Source organism: Dipodomys ordii, unplaced genomic scaffold (genome assembly GCF_000151885.1).
Source record: "Dipodomys ordii isolate 6190 unplaced genomic scaffold, Dord_2.0 Scaffold10, whole genome shotgun sequence".
In the NCBI taxonomy this organism is placed as follows: Eukaryota; Metazoa; Chordata; class Mammalia; order Rodentia; family Heteromyidae; genus Dipodomys; species Dipodomys ordii.
In genome coordinates this window covers 16796014-16823737 of record NW_012267226.1, presented here as the reverse complement: position 1 = coordinate 16823737, position 27724 = coordinate 16796014, and the positions used below count along the sequence as shown (strand labels likewise).

Sequence of the window (27724 nt, the reverse complement as noted above, 5' to 3'; positions counted from 1 at the left end):
AGTTGCTGGCTAGAAGATGATCAGCGCTTCCATCCATGAGCTCAGCGATGCCCAGACCCTCCCATGCCCTGCTGATGGCCCTTTCCACTGTCACAAGCTGGGGGCCAACGTGCTCCCTCTCCATCCTCTGCCCTTGTCATTCTCTCCCGGGAGCTTTGGAAGGAGCAGTTGTCTCCTAATCTATTCAGTCCTCTTAGGATTTATCCATAAATCCTAGGTCTCTGTGGACCACGGTGAGCTAGCCTCCCTTCTGAGAAGAGGGTCACAGGCATTTGCTTATTTGCCAAGCCTCGCACAACTGCCCTGCCTGTCTGGGCCAGTTCCACTCACAGACTCCCTGACCCAACACCTTAGGAACAGGCCGCCAGAGGACGCTGTTTCCCAGGATCCTGCGATGTCCTTGAGGAGGGCTGGATTGGGGAAGGAAACTCTATGTGGAAGGGGGTAAGGATGGAGGGGGTGATGCTGATGTGGAAGGACAGGACCAGAGAGATGGCAGGCAGGTCACGCAATGGTGAGGACCATCATGAGACCCTCCCTCCCCCACTTAGCCACCCAGAAGAGAAAAATACCCCCTCTCCCTCCACCCTGTGCTGCTGGCCAGTGTCTGTCTTCCTGGTTCTGCTAAGGAAGAGCTACAGGCTGCCCCCTGGTGGCCATTTCCAGCCCTGCTGGCTCTTCAGAATCACTTGGGACTCGCTCATGGTGATCCCACCAAAATCCAACGCTGGGGAGTCTGGCTTTGAGGTTGGTTGAGGTAAAGGGTAGGCGTTTCTCACCCCATGTTGATACCAGTCAGGGGAAGGATGGGCCGGGGAGGGGTGCCCAGCGTGGGCATGGAGAGCATCCCATGAAGGAGAGTCTTCCAATGGGTCCAGAGCTGCTGGCTGGCAGTCAAGGCGGTTTCTGTCTGACAGTTGTAAAACAGCCTTGATCTGGAGAGACTGCTGGTGCGGTGTGGAGAGGTGGGAAGGGGGTGGGAGGAGACACCCCTACCCCCACCCCAGGCCCTGGGCCTCCCTATGGCTTCTGAATGACCATCTACTTTCTGAAAACTCAATGGTCGCTGAGCCAGGACACCCAACACACCCAGCGAGTGTGACCAGCCCCACGCCTCCGCCAACCTGCCCACCACCACCAGGCCATGCCCAGCCAGCAGCGGATGGCCATGTGCGGTCATGGGAGGAGCCATGCTCTGTCTGTGAAGAAAGGAAGTCTCCAGCTGGGCAGCTCCTCACCAAACACCCTCAACCCACTCTTCCCATTACCTGCCTCCTCCCCTCAGGGCCTCATGCTTGTGTGTCCCCCATACATGTTTTTCACACACACACACACACACACACACACACACACACACACACACCACCACCACCACCACCACCACCACCACCACCATCCTAACCCTGCTGGCTCCTATGGATGTCTTAGAGGTCCATAACCCATCTCTAGTGGAAAGGTTCCAATCCACAGCTTTATTGAATCCAGGGTTCGAAACCTGGTTGCATAACTGGACACCAAGAAGGATGGAGTTGGGGACCAGAGACCTGGTATTCCGCATCATTCATCTACAGTTGGGGCACACCCTCCCTTTACCCCCAGGAGACCGTGTAGGAGACTCTAGGAATGGTGACAAGGACATGGCTGAGGTTTCACAGGGAGTCGACATTTCCTCTGAGCTTGGAGCCTCTGCTCCCTGATCAAAGCAGGTGAGTGCGGCTCTCCTGTCCTAGCTCTGGATGAGGTGCCAAACGTATAGACCTGAGCTGGAGAAAGCATTTCCCTCACCCCCGGACCTTTCTTCATGTGGGGGTCGCTTTCCTGGGATGCCAGAGCTTGTGAACTGGGCTGCAGGTGGTCAAGGTGAAGTCTCAAGTCCATGGACAGAGGGTGAAGGGGCCCAGGGTCCAGTGGAACAGATGCTGGAAACTGGGGGCTCTTTTCCCAGTTACAGCTCCAGTGCTTCCTCTCTCCCTCCCCGTCACCCGGGACACCAGGCTCTCGCTTCCTCTCAAGGCTAATGGGCAGTGGGAAAGGGTCCTCTCAGAGGTCAAGTGTCATTCCACCGGGCCCGTCCCTTCTAGGCAAGGAGCCCCCGTGCATCTACACTTCAGTGTGCGCTTCCGGCTCTGCACTACCCAGAATGGCCAGCGAGGGCTCCTTGCCTTCCAGGAAGGCCACGATCCCCTGGTTCTGGCTCCTCAGAGCCAGCTGCCAGGGCGTACAGCCCACTCCATCCTGGACGTCTAGCAGGGCGCCGGCCTTGACCAGTACTTTGAGGATAGCTGTGTTGCCTTTTAGGGCAGCCAGGTGCGCAGGTGTCCAGCCCACCTTGTTGCGAGCGTGGACGTCTGCGTGGTGCTCCAAGAGGTGGAGGACACTCAGGAAGGCACCCCTCTGCACCGCCAGGTGGAGGGGAGTCCAGCCTGCCCGCTCGGCAGCATTGGGGTCAGCCCCACCCCGCAGCAGTGCCGAGACCACCACCTCCTCCCCGTGGCGGGCTGCCAGGTGCAAAGGGGTCCAGGCCATGCTTCCAGGAGCACCCACGTCTGCCTGACTCCCCAGCAGCAGGTGGATGATCTCCAGGTGGCCTTTGTACGTGGCTAGGTGCAGGGGGGTCCAGCCCTGCTGCGTGGGCAGTTCTAGGTTCGCCCCGTACCTGAGGAGCATTTTGCAGATCAGATACTTACCCCTGGCAGCAGCTACATGCAGTGGGCTGTAGCCGCTCTGGTCAAGGGCATCGAGGGTCGCCCCACTTTTCAACAGAAATTGGATGGCCCTCACTTTGCCCCGCTCCACAGCCAGATGCAACGGAGTCCTCAGGTTCCGCTGCCCAACATCCAGCTCCGCCCCCTGGCCGGTCAGCAGCTTGACCAGGCTGACGTGGCCAAAGTAGGCCGCCACATGGAGGGGCGTCTTGCCCTCAGCCTCCTGCTTATTGGGGTCCGCTTGGCGGGAGACGAGGAGCCGGGCCACGTTCTCAAAGTTGTTCTGCACGGCCAGGTGGAGTGGAGTCCAGCCCTCGTGCTCCTGGGCATCCACGAGGGCCCCGTGATCCAGAAGCAGGCGGGCAGTACGGTCATCCCCATTCTGGGCCGCAAAGTGCAACGGGGCCCAGCCGTCCTCATCGGCCAGGTTGGCGTCTGCGCCGTGCGCCAGGAGCAGAGCGCACAGGTCAGGCTGCTGGTCCTGGGCGGCGATGAGGAGAGGGGTATAGCCAGAGGCTGTCTGGCAGTCCACGTCCACCTCGTGGGCCAGCAGCAGTTTCACTTGCTCCACGCTGCCCTGGGCCACCAGGAAGTGGAGAGGAGTCACCTTGTTCTCATACACGTGCAGTTCCTCATCACTGGGGACCAAGCTCTCGCTGTCGGAGCACTGCAGCACCTGCCTCAAGTAGTCTCCCGAGTCTGCGGGGAGGAAGATGGGTTGAAAACAAGAACCCCCTCTCGGGGCTGGGAAGGTGGCTCAGTGGTAGAGCGCTTGCCTTGCATGCATGAGGCCCTGGGTTCGATTCCTCAGCACCACATAAGCAAAAAGAAAAAAAGCCAGAAGTGGCGCTGTGGCTCAAGTGGTAGAGTGCTAGCCTTGAGCTGAAGAGCTGAGGGACAGCACCCAGGCCCAGAGTTCAGGCCTCACGACTGGACCAAAAAAAAAAAGAACCTCCTCTTCCCCCTGATCTTCTCCTCGGCCATTCCCCTGCCTCCTGAGGGTGCTGGGCAGAATCAGAGAGGAGAGGGGTGCGGGCAATGGCCCTCTGGGCATTAAGGATGGAATACATTGGACACTGCTACTGTTAGACTCTGGCTCCCTTCTCTTGGAGCACTGAGCCTGCTGCCCAGAGTGGGGAGGGGAAAAAAACCTGGGATGCAGGAGGTTTGGGTATGAATCTTCCTTGACCCTTGAGCCATCCATAGCCTCAGCCAGTTCTCTGCCTCTTTGAGCAGCCACATCTGGTTCAGGAAAAGGAAAACAAACAGTGCAGACTCTTTCTCCCAGTGTGAGGCTAGACTAGGTGGAGACCTTACAGAGGAGCGAAGTCAATGCAAGTCAGAAATACATTCATGGATGGACCATCTAGGATGTGAACTCTCCCCTAAGGCCTCCAGGCCGCTCTTCTTCTGCTCCACCCGGTGATGAGGTACCAGAATGAATTAAAGACAGTACCTGACCCGCCCCCCACAGAATCTGACAAGAGTTGTCTAGGATGAGCCACAGGCATTGTGGGTTTTCTTGTTTTTCTAAGTAATTCTATCATGCCTTGAGAATCCATGCTGTACCTCAGGTCAAGATCTAGGGAAACTGTTCTTTCAAGGACACGGATAGGAACAGAAGTGGAGGCAGTCAATCTGTCTCTTTGCCTCTATCGATCTATCTATCTATCGATCGATCGGTCTGTCTGTCTGTCTGTCTGTCTGTCTGTCTGTCTGTCTGTCTGTCTGTCTGTCTGTCTGTCTGTCTATCTGTCTGTCTGTCTGTCTGTCATCTATCGAACTACTCAGCTGAGGTTTGAGAAAGGTCCATGCCGCCCCAAGTTGGGACAGCCAGGGAAGGTGTGGAGGAAGGCCTGCGGTTGGACTCCACTTGCTCCTCCCCACTGTGAATTCTCAGTTCCCAGTGCAGCACCTTGGACTCACCGTTGTCTGTTAGCTCCGGGCTGACTTCTCCACTGACCTGGTGTGGATTAAGGGCAGATCAGTGCTGTCCCCTCTACCCCCGTCCTCCCCGCCACCCCACTCCAGACTCATACCCCAACTCTGACCTGGGGAGACCCTCCTCATGTGTCATTGCTCCCATGCCTGGAGGGAAATGCTGAGTGGGAGAGACCCACAGTGGGAGGTGGCCCTGGGGCTCGGCCTTAGCTTGGGGGCCGCGTGTCCCCACCCCCGCCCTGCATGTTGAGATGGAAGCTACCTGTCTCAATGGCGATCTCTGCCCCACAAGAGACAGAGAGAAAGAAGCTCAGCCAGGAGGCCCCAGACAGGGTCAGGACTACAGAGGACACTGGGGCAGCTGAGGCAGGACCCCACGCACCAGAGATGCTTTGCTCTTTCCAGGGGCCCTAAGCAGTGGCGCCCCAGGTTCTTAACAGCACACTCTGAGCAGATGGGGAGACACTGCCTCCCCAATGTAAATGTAAGATCCCGCTGACCTCCCTGGCACGTGGGGGCTGGCTCTCCCTGACTGCCGCCCCACTCCAGCAGCCTTTTGAACAACACAGCCTGCGCGCGCGCGCGCACACACACACACACACACACACACACGTCAGCCCAGCCTGCCACACCCACCTGTCTGGCCCGGTGCAGCGATGGTTTGCAGGACACCTTCCGAGCCAGGGCCTCGCTCTCCAGTTCTGCCACAGGGCTCGGGAGCAGGGACAGAAGCATATCTGTCTCAATGGTGATATCTGCTCCACGAGAGAGAGAGAGAGAGAGAGAGAGAAAGGAGGTTGCAGATTGGCCCATGGTTCTATCCTCATTTTTGCATTCCCCGTGTCCCTCTACAGCCCGTTTGCAGGCTCAGGTATACACTCTCCCCTCCAAGCCTGGACTTGTCAGGGCACAGTGGCCACAGTTGCTGACCCTCTGAGGGTCATAGTCCTTTTTCATAGAACAAGGACACAGGACCACAGTAGCTCTAAGATCTTGTGCGTGTATGTGCTGTGTGTTGGGGATGTGCATGGGTGTATACGTGTATGCTGTATATGTGGAGGGGGGTGTATAATGTGTGTATTAGGATTTGTGTGTGGTGTGTGCCCGGTGTGTCTATGGTATGCACGTGTGGTGTGTATATGCATGGTGTATGTGTGTGTGGCGTGTCTGTGTATATGTAAAGGATAGTGTATGTTATGTGTGTGTGGTGTGTGCACAGTGTGTGCATATAGTATGCACATGTGGTGTGTGTAGGTACATGGTATGTGTGTGTGTTGCGTGTGTGTCCCTATGGAATGTGTCTATGTATGTGCTCTGTATGTGTATTTCTTCATAGTCCCTAAAGGACCTGATAATGTCACTGTCCCTTCAAGCCTGTGACCTCATGTTCTGGGATTTGTTCAGGGCTGGCTGCAGAGCTCAGCATCAGAGGCAGGCTGCGAGTGAGCACTTTCTACACCACCTCCTGTAGACTCACACACCTGGGCACACACAGGTCAGCCCTGTCCCCCGCTGCCGGGTTCCAGTGCCCTCCTGCTGTCCCTGTCATGCAGAGACCCATGGGCTGCCAATCCCTAGAGCTGCAGGAGACTGCGTAGCTCTCAGGAGTGGGCTTGAGCCCGGCCTTCTCCTTCCTGCCCCCTCCCCCCTGCCCAGGCCCCCAGGGATGAAGACCTTGGAAGCATGGCCTCTTCTTGGGGTCCTGGTCCCAACAGCGCCTCATCAGGTCTGCCATCTGCTGAGCCTCGCCTGGCCACTCATCAGAGACAGGCTGCACGGTGGGCCGCATGCCCGTGCCCACACGGATGATGATGGCCATCATGCTGAGCCCTGCGAGAGGGGGTCTGGGCTGGGTAGTGCTGGGAGGTAGGGGCAGAGGGGTTGGGCAGGAGGGTGGGGGCTGAGTACTCGAGGAGAGCTAGATTGTGGAGCCATTTTAAGCTCTGATCTGGGTCTCTAGGATATGAAAGCCATAGCAAAACATCTAGGGTGACTTGTGGGAATGAATGGCAGGCAGGATAGGAGGAGGGAGGGTGAGGCAGGAATCCCTGAAGAGCTTCCCTTCCCCAGCACAGACCTGTGGCTTCTCCATCCCTCACGGACCTCAGCCTCCATAACCCCTCCCAGGACCCTGTTGGGAGGGGTCGCTGTCCGCCCCTGCCCCACCCATGGAAAGCTACAGCCCTCTGATACCTTCGTATGGTTTCTTCTGAGTGAGGAGCTCCCAGATGACAATCCCAAAGCTGTAAAGGGGAATACGCTCCCTGAGAGCCTTGTCAGATATCCCCAGCCAACGCCTCCTCCCCCCCCCCGCCACACACACACACACACACACAGAATCTGGGTCTATCAAATCCCAGGCAAATTCTCTCCAGTAGGAGTCCCTTCCACACGGGAGGGAGAGGCCGGTCTCACCTTGGTCATGTCCTCTCTGTTGGCCATACCCACTAATTGGCAGGGTATGTATGCCATGAAGCAGATTTCTCTCACCTGTACACATCATATTTGGGCCCCGGGGCCTGGTTGCTGTCCAGGATCATCTCAGGCGGGATGTAGCTGAGCGTGCCCCGAAGAGCTGACCTCTCGATGTACTGCATCCGGGTCGACTGTTCCATCCACTTGGACAGGCCAAAGTCAGATATCTGGGAGAGAGGCAGGGATGGGCATGTAAAAGAGTCCTAGCCACAGAAGACACTGTTGGCTATCGGTAGATGTTATTGCTGAATAGTGTAGTAGATTCCTTCTACACTGTCTCCCGGATCTACCACTTGGATTCAGCTTCCATGAGCTCTGTTCTTCCTACCTGCATAGGCCCTGAAACATTACAGCACCTATGTTCTCCTCTAGTTCCAACCACTGGGTCACTCATTCACCAACTGGCCATTCATTGATGTACTAAGGGTAGGGTCCAGCACCACAGTCTGTACCTATATAAGGGCCTCAGATAGGGTGTGCACACAGTTCACAAAGGGTTATTAAACCTGCAACTGGGGATAGTAAAATGAAGAGAGGCAGAATGTACACCGTGATAGCCTGTTGGGATAGTTCAGAAATGGCCTCTCCAGGGTCATGATGGTTAATTGGAGAACTAAAAGCTGATTAGAACTTTATTTAGATAAAGAGAGGGGAAGGGGCAAAGAGCATATACAAATGTTCTAGGGTAGAAATGAGTATGCATGTTTTTGTAGCTGATGGTTCAAAGCCAGCCCAGGCCTCAAATCCATGAACCTCTTATCTCCATGTAACCACCCAGAAAGCGGTAGAATGGTAGCCGACAGCACTAAAGCTCAGGGAAAGCATCCAGGCCCTGAGTTCAAGCCCCAGGACTGACACAAAACAAAGAGGAGAGGCAGGAGGCTGGCTAAGGTCCTCACCTTGACGTGCATGTTGTTGTCTAACAGGATGTTGCCCGGCTTGAGGTCCAGGTGGAGCAGCGGTGGTTTAATACTGTGGAGGAAGTTCATGGCCAAGCTGGTCTCATGGATGATGCGGAATTTGAGCTGCCAGCCAAGCCTGTGGGCAGGCAGCATCTTCTCCAGAGAGCCGTTGGCCATGAACTCCATTACAATGCCCAAGGGCTGTCTGCACACCCCATAGATGGATACAATGTGTTGAAACTTGACCTTCTCCATTTTGGCGGCTTCTTCAATGAGGCAATTCACATCAGAGCTACCGAGAGTGAGGAGTGAGAGATGGAAGAGGATAAGCCGTCAATTACTAGAGCAATCAGCAGAACACACAAACACAACCCGATGCCAAGCAGAGGAGACCCAGAGAAACCTAGACATGTGCGCAGCTTGCATGAAAGCTCAGTGTCAGGAAGCCACAAGATAGGAAGTGAGGTGTTTGCAGACTTAGGAGCAAGTGCATTCTGCAGAGCAACTCATGCAAAGCACTGTACCACAGCCTGCCATTTATCCCGAGTGCTTGTTTACTTGTTTATCTCCCCCAGCAGATTTCAAGCCCTCAGAGGACCAATATTCTGCCTTATGCTTCTGTTTTAAAATATCATTGATTGCCGTTTTGCTTATGAAAGCAATACACATACCTTGTAGAATACCTAGGGAATATCGAGAGCTGTTTAAAAAAGAAGTTAAATCACCACAAATCCAGCCTTGTGGAGTTGGCCTCTGTTAACAGTTTTAGAATGTTCTTTTAGGATACATTTTCATGCTGTCACTTTTTACTTTCTCCTTCTTCTTGCTCCTTCCTCCTCTTTCTTTGAGCCACACAGCACGAGGGGCCAGAATCTAAGTTCTCCACCTTGCTATTCATGGCTACGGGGCCTTTACACACAAGGGGTAGTTAGCGATCTGTGTACTCACTCCAGCACATTGCCATGCACTGCACAATAGACTGTTTGCGGATGGTGGAGAAGGGGATTAGGGAGAAATGATGGTGTTAAAAACCTGGGATGGGACTGGGCACCAGTGGCTCACGCCTGTAATCCTAGTTACTCAGGAGGCTGAGATCTGAGGATCGCAGTTCAAAGCCAGACTGGGCAGGGAAGTCTGTGAGACTCTTCTCTCCAATGAACCACCAGAAAACCAGAAGTGGCACTGTGGCTCAAGTGGTAGAGCACTAGCCTTGAACTGAAGAGCTCAGGGACAGCGCCCAGACCGAGAGTTCAAGACTGACCAAACACAAAACAAAACAAAAAGCTGAGATGGTTCTGCAGGCTGATAGTACTGGAACTTTCCTCCAAGGCCTCCTCAGTCTCCAGGAATAGTCACCAGCCAGCTCTCCTGCATCTGAGCAGGGGATTCTCCTAACAGAGCCAGCGTCTGCTCTGTGCCTCTGTCCACTCCCCAGGCGGCAGAGCTGACCGATTTACTGCCCCCATCACTCTCAGCTCCAGCCACAGAGACTCTTCCCCACCCTTCTGCTTCCCTGACTTCCTGCTACACTTCCTTTGCACCCTCTGTGGCCTGCTCCTAGAACACGCTCTCCTTCTGGCCTCCATTACTCACACTCATTCTGTTGGGGGGGGGCGGAGACAAAAAGAACCCCATTTTGAATATATCAGGAGTTTTCTCCCCTACCCCTGAGAATCAAAATACTGGTTTCTCACAAGATCCCAGGGTCAGGAAATATGCTTTTTGTTGAGACCCCAGGAAATGAGGAAAGCCCTGCTGATTGTTGTGATGAGGTTGTGAGATCTGAATCCTGTTTGGTTATCAATAGCCCAGACAGGATCTGAATAGCCTAGACAGGATCTGAATAGCCCAGACAGGATCTGAGCCTGGTTTGGTTATCATTAGCCCAAATAAGATCTGCAGCCCTGTTTGGTTAACAATAGTAGAATAGCCCAGCCACCCTGACCCCTCCCGGAAGGAGCAGCCTTATCTCTACCCCCAGGAGTAAGACTATCCTCCTGCTTTTCGTGGGCCAATTCAATCCAGAATGATAGTTTAGTTCAAACAGATACTACGAGATAGATTGTAACCCCATCGGCCACTGACATAAATATGCAGTCTTTATGGGTGTGTTACAATCCCATTGGCCACCTGCATGTGGCTTGACCACATGGATTTTTGCCTTTAAAAACCCTAGCTTGTGGGTCGCTTGAGGTTGCAGTTTCAGCTCCAGAGTCTGTCCTGCAACCCTGGTCAGCTCTCCACTTCCCCAATAAAGTCATCTTTTTACATGAGGTTGTCTCTGAGTGGTGGACTCTTTGCCCATAACAACTCTTCCCACTGCAGCTATAACGTGTGACTTTTCTCTGGGAAGCCTTTTTTCTGGGAAGCCTTTGGTGACCCAGGCAAGACTCTGGATTAATGAGCTCTCCTGGGTTTATGGCCCCACATCAACCTCTAGGCGTTTTTACCCATCTCATAGTAACACACTTGCTTGGGGTTAGTTGCTTGGGTAATGTGTTTTTCCCCCAGGATACAAACACTGGGGAAGCAGGGCCTATCTTCATCATTCATTGCCTCCAAGGGTTCCGTTCAGTGACTGAAGCATAGTAGGGAAACAATAAGCGTTCTACTGCATGAGTAAAGGGATGGAAGATCTAGTAAAGGAATTCACAACACACTTCTAACCTCATGCTTTGTACATAGAAGGCCTTACTCACCATGAACTCCCTTACCCTTTCCTACCAGCTAATTTCCAGCCCTCAGGAAGGAATTACAGTGGGAGCTAGCATCCTTGTCTAATGTGCCCGTGTGTCAAGCACCATCAGTCTCTTTTTGTTTCTGCAAATCTTAGAAGGATCTGATCCTATTCTAAAGCCAGCAGGTAGATGTTGAGTGGCTGGGGGTTAACCTTAGTCTGTCTCTGTTTGCCATTCTCCATGTGGGGTGGGGGGTGGTTGAGGCTCTCCAGGAACGAAAGGACTGGCTGAGGTGATGTTTGGAGAGTTTTTATGGTGCCAGCAGAGAACATGTCAAAGAATATCCAAGTCAGGTGGTGCCAATCAACCCCTGGTATCTCAGGAGTCTGGGGAGGAAGATGTGGCTTTCATGCTTGGATTTAATATTCCAAGTATCGCCTTCCTGGCACTCCTTACAATACAGCTGGGGCATGAAACCCATCAGGAAAGAAACCAGAACCCATCTCAGTAGTACAGCAGCGATGAATGGGAACAGAACAGGGAAGGCCGGAAGAGAAAAAGAAAAGCATGCCTCTGTGTGTGTGTGTGTGTGTGTGTGTGTGTGTGTGTGTGTGTGTGTGTGTGTGTGTGTGTGTGTGTGGTGTGTGTGTGTGTGTGTGTGTGTGTGTGTGTGTGTCCTTAATCCATAAAGGATGGGACATCAGAGTACTTCTGATTTGACATTCTAATAGGAGCTACTGGAGAGCCAGTAAAGGCCTGGCCAAGCTAGGAGACCAGCACCCTGGAAAGACTGCACCCCCCCCAAACCTTCTCAGCCAGTAGCAAACCAGTGTGCACTTGGGGAAAAGACAAGGTAGCTCCTTACAGGTCACTAAGCAAATTGCCACACCTCTCAGGAAGCTCAGCACCAGCCCTGAGAGGCTGGGGTGGGGACAAAGAGGTGGTAAGGGGACAGCCAGCATCCTTGTCACTACACCCCAGGGAAAGAGGCAGGACAAGTTTATGAGGTCAAAGACTTTGGGGGGGAGGGTGGTTCCCATTCACCTTTGACCTCGGTTGGTTTCACAAACAGGCATTGCACATCTGGTGTATTTCATGTACAGACGAAGACAAGGCCGAGCCTGGGAAGCTCAGGACACTGGCCAGGGACGGCCCTCCCTCTCAGACCCAGTCCACCCCTCCCTGGGCCCAAAGCGCAATCTGGCCTCAGTTTCTTCTCTGAAGCAGGAGGGGGGAGGGTAGCGGGTACCTGCTGGCATCGTGCTGGACGCACGGGGAGCATTTGATGGCATACTGGGTTCTCCAGCGCTTGTGCCGGGCCTGGAACACCTGGCCGAAGCCACCGCTGGCTACTCGATGCCAGTCATCCTCGAAATCATCTCGCGTGAAGACCAGAAGGCTGCCTAGCCGCTGTTCCATGGCGTTGGCGGCCATGGGGTCCCGAGGCCGCTTTGGCCTGTGCCTGGCCTGCGAGGCCTGCAGCCTGGGACTCCTGAGGTGCTGTGGCTTCCTGCTCCTCAGGTTCTGGGAGGGTGGGGATGGTGAATGAACTGGTCTTCCCTCCTCCTCCACTCAAGAGTGCCATTCAGACCAGCCCAGGCAGGCAAAGCCCAGCCCTGAGCCTGAGGCTCGGGGAAGGGTTAGGAGAGTTGACTACTCAGTGCCTTCCCCTCAAGCTCCGCCTTTGATGATTAACTCTTGAACTGGGGAGGAACTGAGGAGCCAGTGTCTGTCCTTGCATTGGGGGGGGAGGAGAGCAAGGACCCATCTGGCAATCAGAAGCTCATCCCCCCAGCAAGTATGAGGTTCAAACTTCTGTCACAGGGATGTGCTTGCTTGTTTGTTTACTAGTAGACTTGCTGCTCTCCAGGCTAGCCATGAGGGTCAGCAGGAGGGGAGTAGGGAGGGGAGACAGAACTCCCCTTCCTGGTGCTGCTCTCTGGGGTCCAAGCCAAGGTGTGGACCTGGGAGAGGGAGGTTTCCTGGCCCTGTTATCAGGAGGTGGCTTCATGCCAGAGAGGAGGCCCCAGGGATGGCTTCATGTGTTAGGAGGACTTCAAAACAGTGGTGGGTGGCCAGGAATCTGGCCTGAGAGCTCAGAGCAGAGAGTTGATGGGGGAGGGGGGAAGGTGAGGGAGGGATGTCCTTGTAGAGCCTTAAAATTTGTCTTTAAGTAGTTGTACAAAGGAGTTGCCAGCAGTCACTAAATAGGACCCTGGGAGGGGATGATGAATGCAGTTTATGGACACAATATGTCTTGATCGGTGTCAGCCCTTTCCACATTCTCACATTGTTCTCCTCCCTACCCCTTCCCTCACTCTTACATTGGATTCATGCTGCTGAGGAATCTCTGGTGGGGTGGACAGGCTTAACTAGCTCTCTCCTACAGCTGAGCAGGGAAGTCTACAGACATCTCCACAGCCACCGAGTTCCACTTGAAGAACCCATCTACCAGAGGAACGAACACCTGGCCTTGGGTTCAAACCTAGAGGAGCCCTAAAGTGTATCACCAAGTCACCAGTCTCCCAAGGGACAGTGCAGACATAACACACCAACAGGAACTCATAGTAGGAAGAGCTAGTGCACATAACATCTTAGGGTGAATCCTGGCAAATCGATTAAAGATGGAAGATCGGCTCGGAGATGTTGGCCCTGGGGACTGACCATGGCCATTGTTGTTCTGAGATCAATAGCTTGTTTACCTACTACACATGGTTTATGGATAATTTCTTGCTTAAGCACACACCAATATTATGAGGTCTTTATCTCTCTATTTATAGAGACAAGATCAGTGACATATAACTAGTTTAGGGGTAGCTGATGTTCAAACCCGGTCTAGTGGAAATGGGTTGTAGAAGTTAGGGAGAGGCAAGGGAAAGCCTTTTAACAACATACTGACAGTGAGGTCAAGTGGTACATGCCTGTAAGCCCGGCTCTCAGGGAGTTCGAGACATCATAGTTAAGCGACATGTTGAGAACCTACTTTTTATTTTTAGGACTCCTCTTTGGAGCTACTTTCTTTGGCAAGTCTTTCTCTCTTTTCTTTAACTTTCAAATACACTTGCTCAGTCTGCTTCAAAAAAAAATGAAATAAAACGATAAAAGAATATGGGCAAAAGGGTAAAGAGAGTCAGGCTCTCTCAAAGAGGGTAGAGGATTGGGACTTGCATGCGGAGCAGGACACTGACTCCAACAGCAATGCTGGAGGGAGGGCCTCAGCTTGCTCTGTCTATAGAACATATTGTCTCTGGAGCAGTAAGTTCAACCCGCCAGCCTCCCTGACAAGTCTGGGAGAACAAGGGGTTACTTCCCGCTGTGTGGGTGATTACAGAGATGGAGAAAGCTCTAGGCAGCCCCAGAGAGTCTGAGGTCTCTGTCCTGTATCAAGGTCTGCTGAGACCCGGGGAGGGAGCAGTGAGTGTAGACCACCTGAGCCAGCCCATCCAGTGTCCTGGCCCAGGTACACCTGCAATGTTTCTCCAGGGAGAACAGGAAGTGGGAGCTGTATGCCAATGGTGACAGGAACAGGGAAGGAAGTGCCACCCCAGGAGAAGGGATGCCAGGGCTCAGGGCAGGCTGCCTGGATGGATCCCAAACAAAATACCTCTGTGTTTTGACCCTGGGTGGAGATTCAGGGAGGGCTGGAGCCAGGGTGTGAATGCTGTCTACCTGTTAGAACAAGCAAATCATGGGTTGAAGCACTGCTGGGACTTTTGAAGTCTCAGGTAAAACAGAAACATGAAAGCATTTACCTAGAGCAACCACCAGAGGCTTGAGACATATCCAGACCTTGGCTTGTGCTCCCCTTTTATCTAACATGGGCCAGCACAAGAACGTAGGAGCCTTTGGATCCGGTCTAGGAGAAGGGAGGGGAAGTCCTGAGTAGAAGGTCCTAGAGATAAAGAACTCTGAGTCTCCCTGGAAGAAACTGGGAAAGCTGGGCGACTTGAGAGGGAGTGAGGCCAACCCGGAGAATGCTGACTTTCCAGGGGTCTGAGAGCCTGAAGTTTGGGTTCCTGGCCCCTTGGGAAGTCATCAGCTGGAGGGGTCGGGCAGAGCAGCTCCTACTGTGAGGCTGACTTGTCAGTGAGAGGAGGGGCCTGAGATGGGTTTGGTCCACTGTGCGCATGTCCACCAGAACAAAGGTTTGCCCTGGAAGTCTCTCCTGCTGACTGTTACCAATGCATGTTCTTTTGACAGAATGAGGATAGAAATTTTCTGGATTTGGATTAAGTGAATGTGTGTGTGTGTGTGTGTGTGTGTGTGTGTGTGTGTGTGTGTGTGTGTGTGTGTGTGTGCATGGATACATGCCTGTGTGTCTGTCTGTTTTGGAGAACTTGAGATTTTTCAGACTTGGGATCTAGCTGGCTGAGTACTTCTAGAATTCTCTGAGGATGCTGAAATCCAATTGGAGCCTTTCTCCAAACCAGAACGACAAGCTATTTGCTTACAGGGACATTCCCCCCCCCCCCCACAACTGTCCTCATTCTCCACCTGGGACAGGTTTCTGGCAGGCTCCAAACCTCTGGTAGCTTCTATGCAGAGGCTGCGCAGCCCAAAGGCATGTGTACAGGAAGTTGGAGCCTCTGCCCAGGAAGCAGGAAGCAGAGAGAAAGGGAGGGAGCAGGGCAATAAGAGCAGTGGTAAAATGCAAGGGAAGAGCGTGAGTCAGGAGCCTGGTGTTCAGTCCTGGGCAGTGCTTGGCTGAGAAGTTTTGGGGTTTGGGCCATTTTCCCAGATGTCTTTGAGGTTTTTCTATCCACAAAATGGGATTATATCAGTAATGTATTTTTCAGAAGTTTGCTGTCAGGACTACGACCTTTCGAAACGCACCTAAATGAATATAGGCCAAAAAATGAACCCACTCTTCAAGTTCCACCTCTTATATAAAACTCCAAATGGATCATGGACTTATATAAGACTTTTAGGAGAAACTATTTTTAATTAGGCTTGGAAGCTCGTCAACTTAATAGTGCAAGTACAACCTATAACATGAAGAGTTGGACTTCTTCAAAATTAAAGGCTTTCACTCTGTGAAAGGCCTTACGGTGATGATAAAGAATAAACTATGGATGGGAAAGGAGAGAATATTTGCAAACCACATATTCAGGAAGTGTTAGTTTCTAGTGTATGTAAAGAAATTTCAGCCAGGCACTGCTGGCTCATGCCTGTAATCCTAGCTACTCAGGAGACTGAGGTCTGAGGATTGTGGTTTGAAGCCAACCTGGGCAGAAAAGGCCCCAAGATGCTCTTAAATCCAACTAACCACTCAAAACCCAGAAGTGGAGCTGTGGCTTGAAGTGATGGAGCACTAACTTTGGGAAAAAAGAGCCCAGGGATAGCACCTAGGCTCTGAGTTCAAGCCCTACAATCGACCAGTGGCTAATCCCTATGATCACAGGAAGCTGAGATCTGGATGATCAAAGTTCAAGGTTAGCTCAGGCAGAAAAGTCCAAGAGGCTCTAATCTCCAAAATAATTTGCCAGAAAGCAAGTGTGGAAAGAAGGTAGGGTTCAAGAGGTAGAGCCCCAGCCGTGAGCAAACAAGCTGAGTATGAGGCCCAGTTCAAGCACCACGCCATCTCCCCCTCTCCACAAAAAGAAGCCTTCAAACAATGATAAACATCCCCATCAAGTGCCCAATTAGAAAATGGAGACAAGACACAAACAGATATTTCACAGGAGAGCACCTGCAGATGGCAAATCAACTCATGAAAAGATGTTCCCTATCATTAGCCATTAAGCAAGTGCAAATTAAACCCACAATGAGGCATCCCATGTATGTGTCAGAACAGCTACAAAAAATGTAAAAGTAGAGCTTGCACCAAATGCTGATGAGGTCGGAGAGAAAATGGGTCACTTTCACACTGCCAGAGGGGAGTAGATATGGCTATAGGCACTAGAAAACAGTTTGGCAGTTTCTGATAAGACTAACGTACAATTGGGGGCACAATTTTAGCAACTACTGTTTGGAGAATCTATGCAGAGAAATGAAGGAACGTATGTACACGAATGTTCATGAATGCAGCTTTGTTTGTAAATGCTACAATGTGGGGACAGCTCAGATGACCTCGGACCCATGACAGGCTGAACACGTTGGGACACTATGGTCTCCCATATTGCTTCTCAGCAACTGTTCACACACACACACACACACACACACACACACACACACAGACACCTGGACAGGTTTCTAGGCATTGATGGCGATTGAACAAAGCCTATGTGACAAGGCGACATATTACATCATTCCATTTATATCCCATTCTTCTTTTGGGCAGTATGAGGGATTGAACTCAAGGCTACATTCTTGCTAGGCAAGCATTCCACCACTTGAGTCACACCCATAGCCCTTCTGCTTTTTAGTTGCTTGTTCAGATAGGCCCTCACACGGACTTTTCCTAGGACTGGACTATGATCCTCTAATCTCCTTCCATGCTTGGTACAGGTGCTTTCCATAGGAGCCAAGAGTGGTTTAGACAAGAGCCTATGGGCATTATTAATTGGTGGCACTGGATGATATAGGAACAAATAACCAAATTCATGGTAAGGGGTTGTGCTTTGAAGCTCACAAGAGATAAAAACAGGAATCTAGGGGCTGGGAAGGTGGCTCAGTGGTAGAGCCCTTGCCTTGTATGCATGAGGCCCTGGGTTCGATTCCTCAGCACCACATAAGCAGAAAAAGCTGGAAGTGGCACTGTGGCTCAAGTGGTAGAGCACTTGCCTTGAGCTGAAGAGCTGAGGGACAGCGCTCAGGCCCAGAGTTCAAGCCCCACAACTGACCAAAACAAAAACAAAAGAGCCCAGGAATCTACTTAGCCTGGAGAAAGACATCCCATTCTGTGAGCAGAGCATGGAAAGGGTGTTGGCAGGGCACTTATGGAGATATTTTTGTTGAACTCAAACAAGAAAAAAATAAAGGGAATCAGAGCACATTTTCCTGCTCCTATGTTTGTTGCTGCCTGGGTTTCACTCATGTCTTTCCATCTACTGGTGGTGCTATAGGAGGGAAGCGGGGGTTGCCAAGGAAACCGGAGGTAGTGGCTAGTTTGAGGAAGGAGGTCACTGGAGAGCGGACTTGGAAGGTTAGACTTGGTCTCTGGCCCCATTCTCACCACATCCACCATGAAGCAAGCAGTCTCCTCCTCCTTTCCTCCCTCCCCCCACAGCCCTCCCCCCAACTCTGCACTGACACAGGTGACAAGAAAGGTAATAGAACACAGTCTAACCCAGTGCCCCTTGTTGGGCTAGACACACTGTCTTGTATCGCAGACATATATGTGATTCGTTAGTGTTTTCACCTCCGGCCTCTTAACTAGTACTCTGACAGAGAAGACTCCCACTCATTTGTGTGTATCCAGCACATCCAAAACCCTATCCCAGTGCTTGGCACACAGTGGTAAGTCAATCAACAGAAACCATTATTCACTGTCGCATTTTGGCCTAAAGCACTATGGCCAGCAGGACTAGGGGAAATGGGAAATACTTCATTGGAACGTTAAAAATGCCATCCTTCTTATAATCTGGCAATGGATTCAGCTGCATCGTGACTGTGCCCTAGGATTTCATAGATGTCCAAACTTCGGAGTGAGTAAGTAGAATATCCGGCAGAGAAAATAAGCTGATTTGTGGCTACTCATGGCCATACACAGCAATATGTCAGAGGAAATGGATGCCCTAAAGGCAGAGTTTATAATTACAATGGGAGCAGAGCATAAAAATTTGGAAAACCCAAAGTCTGGAAATGCAAAGCACAAAGTATGCAAGAGAGCATACCATTAAGTAAACAGAAGGAAGCTGGACATCATCATCATCCTAATACCGGGCACTAGCGGAAGGGTCCTAAAGCGATTCCAGAGATCTCCAAGGCTGCCCCTCCCATCATAGGCTCAGAATGTTAGGTCCTCCAGGGATGAAAGGGTCGCCTTGGGTCTCTGCTCCCCCCAATCTAGTATAGCATCCTCTGGATCCCTCCAGTCATTGGCTTAAGTAGTCCTAGGAGATACCTGAGAGATGCATGTGTTGGTATTCTGCAGGTTCACGGAATGCCAGAGCAGTGGAGGGAGGCACAGCTTCTTCCATTTTGATGGAAAAGAATGCCTTGGCCGGGTGCCAGTGGCTCTCTCCTGTAATCCTAGCTACTCAAGAGGCTGAGATCTGAGGATCACAGTTCAAAACCAGCTTGGGCAGGAATGTCTGCAAGACTGTCATCTCCAATGAATCACCAGAAAACTGGAAATGGTGTTGTGGCTCAAGTGGTAGAGCACTAGATTTGAGCTGAAGAGCTCAGGGACAACACCCAGGCCCAGAATTCAAGCTTCACAACCCACAGAAAACAAAAGAAAACAAAACAAAAAGGATGCATTATCACAGGGAGGGGGGGGGGAGAGCGAGAGTGAGAGAGACAGAGAAACAGAGACATACAGAGAGAGGAAGAATAAGAATGAAGAGGAGGAGGAGGAGGAAGAGGAGGATGGGGAGGAGGAGGAAGAGGTGAGGGAAAGAGGGAAGGAGGAACTGGAGGGAACAGGACATCATCCTCACAGGACAATGCTAAATAGAAATATGGGGTCAAGGCTGATGCAAATTGTCTCCACCAAGGAAATTACCTGGTGAAGCTGCAAAAGGAGACTTCAGAAATAGAGCGCAAGTAGCATGCAAATCAGTCTGGAAGAGCTGCAGTCAGAGACCTCAACCTAAGAGAAATAAAATCTGGACAACTCAGCAGAACCATAGGAGAAGGACCGTCTGACATTGGTGGGGGTAGGGTGGGGGAGCCTGCTCTCTCAGTGGATCCACAAGACAGTGCATGGGCAGCAAAGGCTCACTCAGCTGAAGACTCAATGTTTGCTGCCTTGGATAAGGGCTGTGTGGGAGACTCTTCCCTGTATCTTCTAGCCTGCCTCCCCCTCTTGCATCAGGACTGTTTATGCTGGTTCTGACACTGTACTTGGAAATTAGATAGCTTGTTTTGATCTTACAGCCTCATAGACAGACTTTGGACTTCTAATTTGGGTCTGGAGTGAGTTAAGGCTTTGGGGATAAATAGCTTAAAAGATCGTGCTTTTCCTTGTGGGAAAGACATGGGCAGTTAGGATTTGAATATGATTTGTTCCCTTAAAGTGGAACAAACTGAAACACTGTTAGGTGACTGTTAACAAGGGATGAAATACTGTTATTGTTATCAGCATTCTTTTGAGAGTTTTTTTCTCCCCTTTAAATGTGCAGAGATGTTGGGGGCTAGAGAGACTTCATCCCTGTCAGATGCTGGACCCTTTTCTGAGTCCCTGGCTGCTTTGAGCAAAGTACTGCCACCAAGGTTGCCAGACTGTCCTCATGCCAACATCCAAAGCATGATTCCACCTCCAGAAGGCACTGCAGCAGCACACAGCTTCTATGGGACTTCGGCCCAAGAGAAGACCTGTGATTGGTGCAAACACAATCCTTCATTTGCATAATGAACAGTATCATGATTGCAAATTCAGGAGTGAGTGATTATTCTCAAGGACTTGGGTCTCTCTCAGGAATGGGTTACTATTGTAACCCAAGGCTGTCATCTGTGCTTTGTCTCTTCTACATGTGACCATTTGCTGCCACGATATGATGCTGAAGGCCCTCACCTGACACAACCATGAGGCAAATGCACTTCTATTCTGCTTAAATTACACAGCCTGTGGTGGTCATGAACTAAGGTAACCTGATCCACCTGCACTGTGTGGTTGAAGCATGAGGGAGGCCTAAGCATCCAAGGAAAATCATTGCATCATTCCTGGAAGATGATGGCTTCTCTTGTAGACCAGACAAGCAAATACTCATTGTCCAGTCTTCAAGGAATAGGAAGTCAAAGACCCTGGCCCAAGTTAATGGGTTGCTCATTTGAGTTCTTGAGCCTGGCTATATCAAACAGTGGCCTTTGACTCTCAATTTCCCACTGATTCGAGTTTCTTCTGAAATAACCCACAGTGGGCCACGTCATTTCTGCCTCCTGATACAGAAACACTTTCTGACAGTCCTGCCGAGAGTAATTTTCTTAATAACTTTAGTGGTGGCAGAAAACAGCCTGGTTATTTGAAATGTCTGTGTTTTAAAGACAGTGTTCCAACTTCAGTTCTTGACCTGACTGTCATACGATTCCAATAGTCCAGAGAAGAAGAAGAACAGCGTGTACACCTTTGTGGTTCTTTGATCTAGAGCCTCTGATGTGTGGTGGAGCCCGGACAACAGGAGTATCCCTTAAGCTGATGGCATTTAGTATGCTATAGTACCCCAGTAGATATCTAAGGCAAAGAAGAAGCCAGTCTCTGTAGCTCTAGTTCTCAGAGATTATTTACTGGAGCCCAGGAGGGTTTCCATCCTTCTGAATGGAAAAATAGGAATATTCATGTTTTCCTTCACTATAACAAAAGACTGGAGACTGAGCACTTTATAAAGAAAAGTTATTAAGCTCACTATTTTAGAGGTTCAAAGGCATGGTGCTGGGACCGAATCCCAGGCCCTGGTAGCCCTAGGGGGAGTAGCTGATTGCTTGTACCTGACTGGGTTTCATGTATTGATACTACTCTGTTCTAATTAGAGAAATGGATGAGAGAATAATTTGTTTCTTTTTGTTGCTGGTATAGGGGCTTGAGCTCTGGGTCTGGGCACAGTCCCCAAGTTTTTGTGCTCAAGGCTGGTGCTCTACCACTTGAGGCACAGCTCCACTCTTAGCTCTTTGGTGATTCATTGGAAATAAGAATCTTGTAGACTTTCCTGCCTGGGCTGGCTTTGAACTGTGATCCTCAGATGTCAGCCTCCTGAAAAGCTAAGATTATAGGCATGAGCCACTGGTGTCCAGCCTAGAATTCATTTTACCCAAAGTCATGATGAACTAACATTGTTTGGTACATAGTAGATACTTGATCCAAAAAATTTATATTTATGACCGGAATTGAATGAGGAGCTTTTCAGGAATGTGCTGTCATTTAAGTAACCTTGGCTGCGCAGCTACTGGAGATCAACTTGACACCAGATCTGCCCATGTGAGGGAGGGCATCAGGGTCTGGAAATCTCAGCATCTCCATTTTTTTTCCTTTGGCAGAGAAAGCACCATGGTCTCTGCATGCTTCCAACACCCCACCGCTCCTCTCCTGAGCTACGGCAGATCAGATGGGAAGATAATCCCTTGCAGAGTGGAGATTTAAGCTGTTATCTAACCGACTGCTGGTGGATTAGTGAGGCTTTCTGATAAAATTTTTTTAAAAAAAACTTAAAGGGGTTAGAGTTACATTTCCCCCTTCACACTCAGGGAGCAAGGGAAGGACTGTGCTTGGTTGACCGTGCTGCAGTTTTGACTGGAAAATTAATGAGAGGAGAAACAGGACTACACGGCAGGCAGGCGGTGAGGTTCAAGGTGATGGCTGCGGATTGGCTCTGACACAGCTAGGATTTCCTCAGGAAAAATCTGGGCAAGACATTCACTCCCCAGGCCTCACTTCCCTTAGCTTCAAATGGGAAATAATGACACCTGCCTGACAGGGACATTGTGCAGATGAAATGAGCTCGATGATATAAAAGGCCTTTGAAGAACTTAAAGTGGTGTCTCTGCACGACGCTGCTTAGGCTGCGCGGGAGTCACACCGCAGGGTGGAGGTTGGGCCTGGCATCCCAGAGGCCTATGGTCTCTACTCGCTTGTGGGTTCTGTGAGGCAGAATTGTGGTAGAGCCACAAAGGTCTCCGAGTCGTGAAGGAACAAGTGATGTCTAATTGTGTCTTTGAGACCCAAAGGAGGGATTGCCAGGATGGAGAATGGCCATCCTCACTACTGGTGACTCATCCATGTGCCCTTGAGGACTGGGTCAAAGCACAAGCTCAAGGTCACGGCCTCCAGATGCCCTTAGAGCAAGACAATTAAATTCTTTTGGTCTATGCTTATTGTCCATAAGACTTCCTGAGGAGAAGAAATCTTTCAGGTTCCTTAGTAAATATAAATTCTGGTTGGGGAGGAAATAATTTATAACTGTTTTTGTTTATTGTTGTTGTTGGTCACAGGGCTTAAACTCAGGGCCTCTCAAGGTGAGCATTCTGCCACAGCACCACTTCCGGTTTTCTAGTGGTTTATTGGAGATAAGAGTTTCACAGACTTTCCTGCCTGGGCTGGCTTTGAACCTCGATCCTCAGATCTCAGCCTCCTGTAGCTAGGATTACAGACATGAGCCACCGGCGCCCAGCAACAGTGAATATTTGAAATTATAGAACAGTTCCCAAATCTAGACAAAGGGGAGATAGTGTTCTTTAAGGAAAAGTAGATTTCAGGGTAACAATAGACATGCTTGTGTGTGTGTGTGTGTGTGTGTGTGTGTGTGTGTGTACGCTGGTCCAGGGGCTTGAACTCAGGGTCTGGGCACTGTCCCTGAGCTTCTTTTTTTGGGGGGGGGTCCAGTCATGGGGCCTGAACTCTGGGCCTGGGTGCTGTCCCTCAGCTCTTCAGCTCAAGGCTAGTGCTCTACCACTTGAGCCACAGTGCCACTTCCGGCTTTTTTTCTGCTTATGTGGTGCTGAGGAATCGAACCCAGGGCCTCATGCATGCAAAGCAAGCACTCTACCACTGAACTACCTTCCCAGCCCTTCCCTGAGCTTCTTTTGCTCAAGGCTAGCACTCTACCACTTGAGCCATAGCTCTACTTCTGCCTTTTTCTGCATAGTTTATTAGAGATAAGATTCTCACAGACATTACTGCCCAAGCTAGCTCTGAACCTTGATCCTCAGATTTCAGTCTGAACCACCAGCCCCCCCCCTCCCGGGGGAGGGGTTATGCTGATTTGACATAACATTTACACTTATGAATCATAGCCCTTACACACAGTGTAAAGACCACACACAGTCCTTACAGGAGGGTAGGAGAACTGAGAGGACTTGCTCGGTAGCACTTTAGAAAATCAGAAAAGCTCTATCATCTTCTAAAGCCATGTGCATTCACACTGCAGAGGTCCCTGGCACTAAGCAAAGGACTGTGTCCTTTATCCCCTTGACAGTTGGTGGCTGGGAAGGGGTGCAATGGACTGAAAGTAGCATTAAGAGGATTACTCAGACTGTAGTGTGCAGGCTGGCATAGGTCTGGAAGGAAGCAGGCCAATCATAAGGAGGCTGCTGCAATCATCCAAGGGAGCCATGGCTAGTACCTGCCCCTTTCTTACTTGGTCCTGATGTGGACTATGTTCAGCCACACCTGAGACCACTGAAGTCTTGCTCTACCATCTCCTGCTCTTCCTGGGCCTGCTCTCACAACCCATCTGGGGTGCCAGCAGTCTTTGTCACCAGCCCAGCTCTCCCCTTCTACAGGTGCATCTGTATCGGGATAACATTGGACCTGGCGGTCTACTCCAGAGGGGGACAGTAAACCTGAGCTTCTATTTCTCTATCCCCCATCTTTGGGGTATGGTCACCTAGCAACCCCAATCAAAGTCCCCTTGTTCGAGAACTCCAGAGAAGGGTATACAGGGATGGGCAGACAGTGGGGCTGACCTGCTAACAATGATAGTTCCTCTTCCTCAGCTCTGCACAGAAATCATCTCAATCCTTAAGTCCAGAAAGTTGCCCTCACATCTCCTTGGTGGTGCCCCTCTCCTCCTTGTGTCTCCATTCACTTGCTCCCAGGGCTGGGGCAATTCTCTGAGGAGCACACTGGCTTCTGGATGTGTTGATTCATAAGAGTTCCTGGGTCTTATGTCTTACCTTTTTTTTGAATTCTGAGGTCAGGGCTTCTGAACCCAGGGGAAAGATGTTGAGGATCACTCACCGGCCTTTCTGCATCTCTACTTCCTTGCGAAAGGAGGCATTTTGGGTCAGTGAATGGCATGGGGTAGGTTCCAATAAAGCAGATTGTGGATGCACGGCAGATGACCACTGACTGATTTTCTGCGTGAGCGTCCTATGAGCCCTCAGCCCTTGTTTTCTGGTTCAAATAATTCTTGCTATCTGCTCATGCCTTTGATGCAGTGAAATCCTCACTCACCCACTTTCATGGGAAAATTTGTCTCTCAGCTGCCCAGAAGGCGTAGACGTCTGGGTGCGTTGCAGCTGGAGGGGAGGCCAGGCATGGGAACGAGCAGATGGGGCTGCTGGAGATTAAAAGTGCAAATGCTGGAGATGGATGGAGCTGTGGCTCAGGCTGAGCTGCATTGGCACACCTGGCAGCCAGCCAGTCACACAGAGCTGTTCCTTGTGACTGATCGGTGACAAGTCCAGCTCTAGCACTGGGAAGAACTGAGGTGGCTGGTGGCTGGCTGTGATGCTCCACCATCCTATGCCCCCCCCCCGCCGCCCCGCTAGCATCTCAGGGGTTGCCTCTTCATCCTTGCAGTGGGGTGGGGGTGAGGGGAGCAGCCTCAGGCCACAGTCAGACCAAGGCAAAGAACACCTCCTTTTTCATTTTGCCCTTTGGAAACTGAGATCACATTAGAGAACCTGTTAAACAGAAGGAAGTGATCCAGCCAGTTTCCCATCTCGGTCGGCCCAGTGCTTGGCTACCATGCCAGGATGTGTACAGGGGGTGATGGCTGCTCCGGGTGGCCTGCTAGCCTCTGCTCCCCTCTTCCCAGGGCGCCAAGGAGATTAAGGCCTGAGGCTCTGGGTGTTGAGGAGAAAGAGCTAATATCATAGTGAGGATATGGCAATCAACAAGTTTTCCTAGTTCTAAACTCAGGACAAACAGGAAGTAGCAGAGGCACATCCGTTAGGGTCATGGATTCCAGTACTTTCTGTTCACCCCAGGGTCCTGCCAACGTCATTACAGCCCAGCTCCAGGCCCTGGCAGGCCATAGTTATTTGGCTCCTGAGCTCTGAGGGTACCCAGAACACCATCCCAGGCAGGATTCCCGTTCCCAAACCTCACTGCCATGTAAGTAACTTACCTGAAAAGTCAGGCCACTGGGGCTTAAGGATCTTCGCGTGCTGGGTTTCAGAAGTTGCCACTACTCACTCGGTTACCACTGTAATGATCTTAAAGTGCTCAGATCTGGATTGTAGATGTTGAAGTACCACAGCCTAACCCCCTCCATCTACTGCTCCCCCCCCCAGCATTCTGCCAGCAAGACACAGCAAACAGGGCAGAAAGTAGCAGAAGGCACTTTAAAGGCAATGGGAAATGTGGCTTTGGGTCGGCTGGCTTCTAGCCTCTGCAGAGGAGGAAGAAACATCCGGAGACAGGTGGGATGGATGCTGAGGGAGTGACCAGATGAAAACCCAGCAGATGAAGAAAAGAATCACTCTGACCTGGAATGGCTATTTCAATGGTCTTTATTAGCACAGCAACAACCCGTAATGTGGCACACCACGTCTGTCAAGAATTATTGATGTATTTCATCACAGAGTTGAGAATTTCTATCCCGTGATGCTCTTTCAGCTGAATGGCAAACCTGTGGTAATCAGAACACAAACACACCAGGCCATGAATGTCACACGTCGGAGCCATCCCCTGCCTTCTGGAGCCCGCTGGGGACCTCAGCCCCAACATTCTGGGCGAGGAGGGCAAGTGGGGAGCCCTAGTGATCGAGTCGGTGAGGAAGGCTCTCAGGAGCCCAGCAAACGCAAAGCTCTCTGCTCGCGAGTGTCAGGCGTGTTCTCTGGAAACCACTGGCAGGCTGCCACTCTGAACGAGCTCATCCCGGTTTACCAAACCTTACTTCCTGTAGAAGGAAGCTTTTTTTTTTTTTGTCAGTCATGGGACTTGAACTCAGGACCTAGGTGCTGTCCCTGAGCTCTTTTGCTCAAGGCTAGCTTGAGCCACAGTGTCACTTCTGGCTTTTTCTGAGTAGTTTATTAGAGATAAGAGTCTTACAGGTACTTTTCTGTCTGGGTTGGCTTCGAATTCAGATCTCTGCCTCCTGAGCAGCCAGGATTACAAGTGTGAGCCACTGGCGCCTGGCACGCATTCTCTCTCTCTCTCTCCTATTTCCTCCATTAGATTAGTCAAACAGAATCTGGAAGGTCCTTAGATGTCATCCACACCAACCCTTATTTTACCGAAGGGAATTAGGGGTGGCTAGCTGTAAGGAAGGAACCATCCTCGCTCCATCCACCAGGCTCTCCACTTCATGCCAGGGGTCATGGCTCAGCCCTCGGGCCAGACCTTTCAAGGCATGCATAATGGGGGTTTAAAGCTATTAACCAGACCCAAGCAGGGTGGGATTCTGAGCTAAAGGAGAAACAACGTGGCTTGGCATCAATGGCTCACACCCTAATTCCAGCGATTCAGGAGGCTGAGATCTGAGGATTGCAGTCTGAAGCCAGCCCAAGTAGAAAAGTCTGTAAGAGTCCATCTCTCATTAACTGGCAAAATACTGGACTAGGAACATGGCTCAGTGGTAGAGTGCCAGTCACGGGCAAGAAGGTGGAAGGCAAGGGTGAGGCTCTTGAGTTCTGCATGGCATGGCCGCCAACAAAGCACAGCGCCTAGCTTGGCCTGTCCTCTCTGGCTTGGTGAGCGGTAGGCCCTGGTACCTGGGCTCGGCTGTGCACAGCTTCCCCAGAGCAATGCCTGCGTTGAGCTGCACGGATGGCCTCTGTGTGTCACTGGCTGTCAGCCTCAGCAGGATTGGCACCAGGTCTGTCTTCAGCAGGCAAGATGCAGCACTGGGCACCTCCATGCAGTTGCCAAGGCAGAGGGCAGCATTCCCCACCACAATCTCATCCTTTGAGTTGAGTACCTTCACCAGAACGCTGAACTCTGTGGGGACAGAAGGACACAGGCATCAATCCCTCCCCAGATGGGAGGCTGGAGGGGGGGGGTTCCAGGGTCTCACTGAATGCCATGCTTCCCCAGAAATGCTGAGACAGATGTGCTCACGCATCCAGCAAACATCCTCTGAGCGGGCTGACCTTCCTCCACTCCTGTCCCTGTGCCATCTCAGGTAGGTCTATTCCCTCCCTCCCACCTTCCTTCCTTCCTTCCTTCCCCTTCCTTCCTTCCTTCCTTCCCTTCCTTCCTTCCTTCCTTCCTTCCTTCCTTCCTTCCTTCCTTCCTTCCTTCCTTCCTTCCTTCCTTCCT

General features: G+C 51.2%; 2 protein-coding genes across 3 annotated transcripts in view; both read right to left on the bottom strand.

The window, feature by feature from the left end:
• Window positions 1–2100: 2100 nt before the first annotated feature.
• Window positions 2101–12135, bottom strand: Ankk1 (ankyrin repeat and kinase domain containing 1). The gene is made up of 8 exons (XM_013009489.1): window positions 11951–12135; window positions 8021–8315; window positions 7137–7288; window positions 6840–6889; window positions 6321–6476; window positions 5283–5401; window positions 4632–4668; window positions 2101–3404 (listed from the first exon to the last, which is right to left on the bottom strand). The coding sequence occupies exons 1-8, from the start codon at window positions 12133–12135 to the stop codon at window positions 2101–2103; spliced, it is 2298 nt and encodes a 765-aa protein (XP_012864943.1).
• Window positions 12136–25978: 13843 nt separating this feature from the next.
• The window catches only part of Ttc12 (tetratricopeptide repeat domain 12), a 33425-nt gene continuing 31679 nt past the window's right edge, over window positions 25979–27724 (bottom strand). For both annotated transcript variants that reach the window (XM_013009557.1, XM_013009558.1), the window contains 2 exons: window positions 27178–27403; window positions 25979–26093 (listed from right to left, as the gene is read on the bottom strand). In XM_013009557.1, the coding sequence (XP_012865011.1) occupies window positions 26018–26093; window positions 27178–27403 (302 nt within the window). In that variant the 3' untranslated portion in view covers window positions 25979–26017. The remainder of the gene's footprint in view (window positions 26094–27177; window positions 27404–27724) is intronic.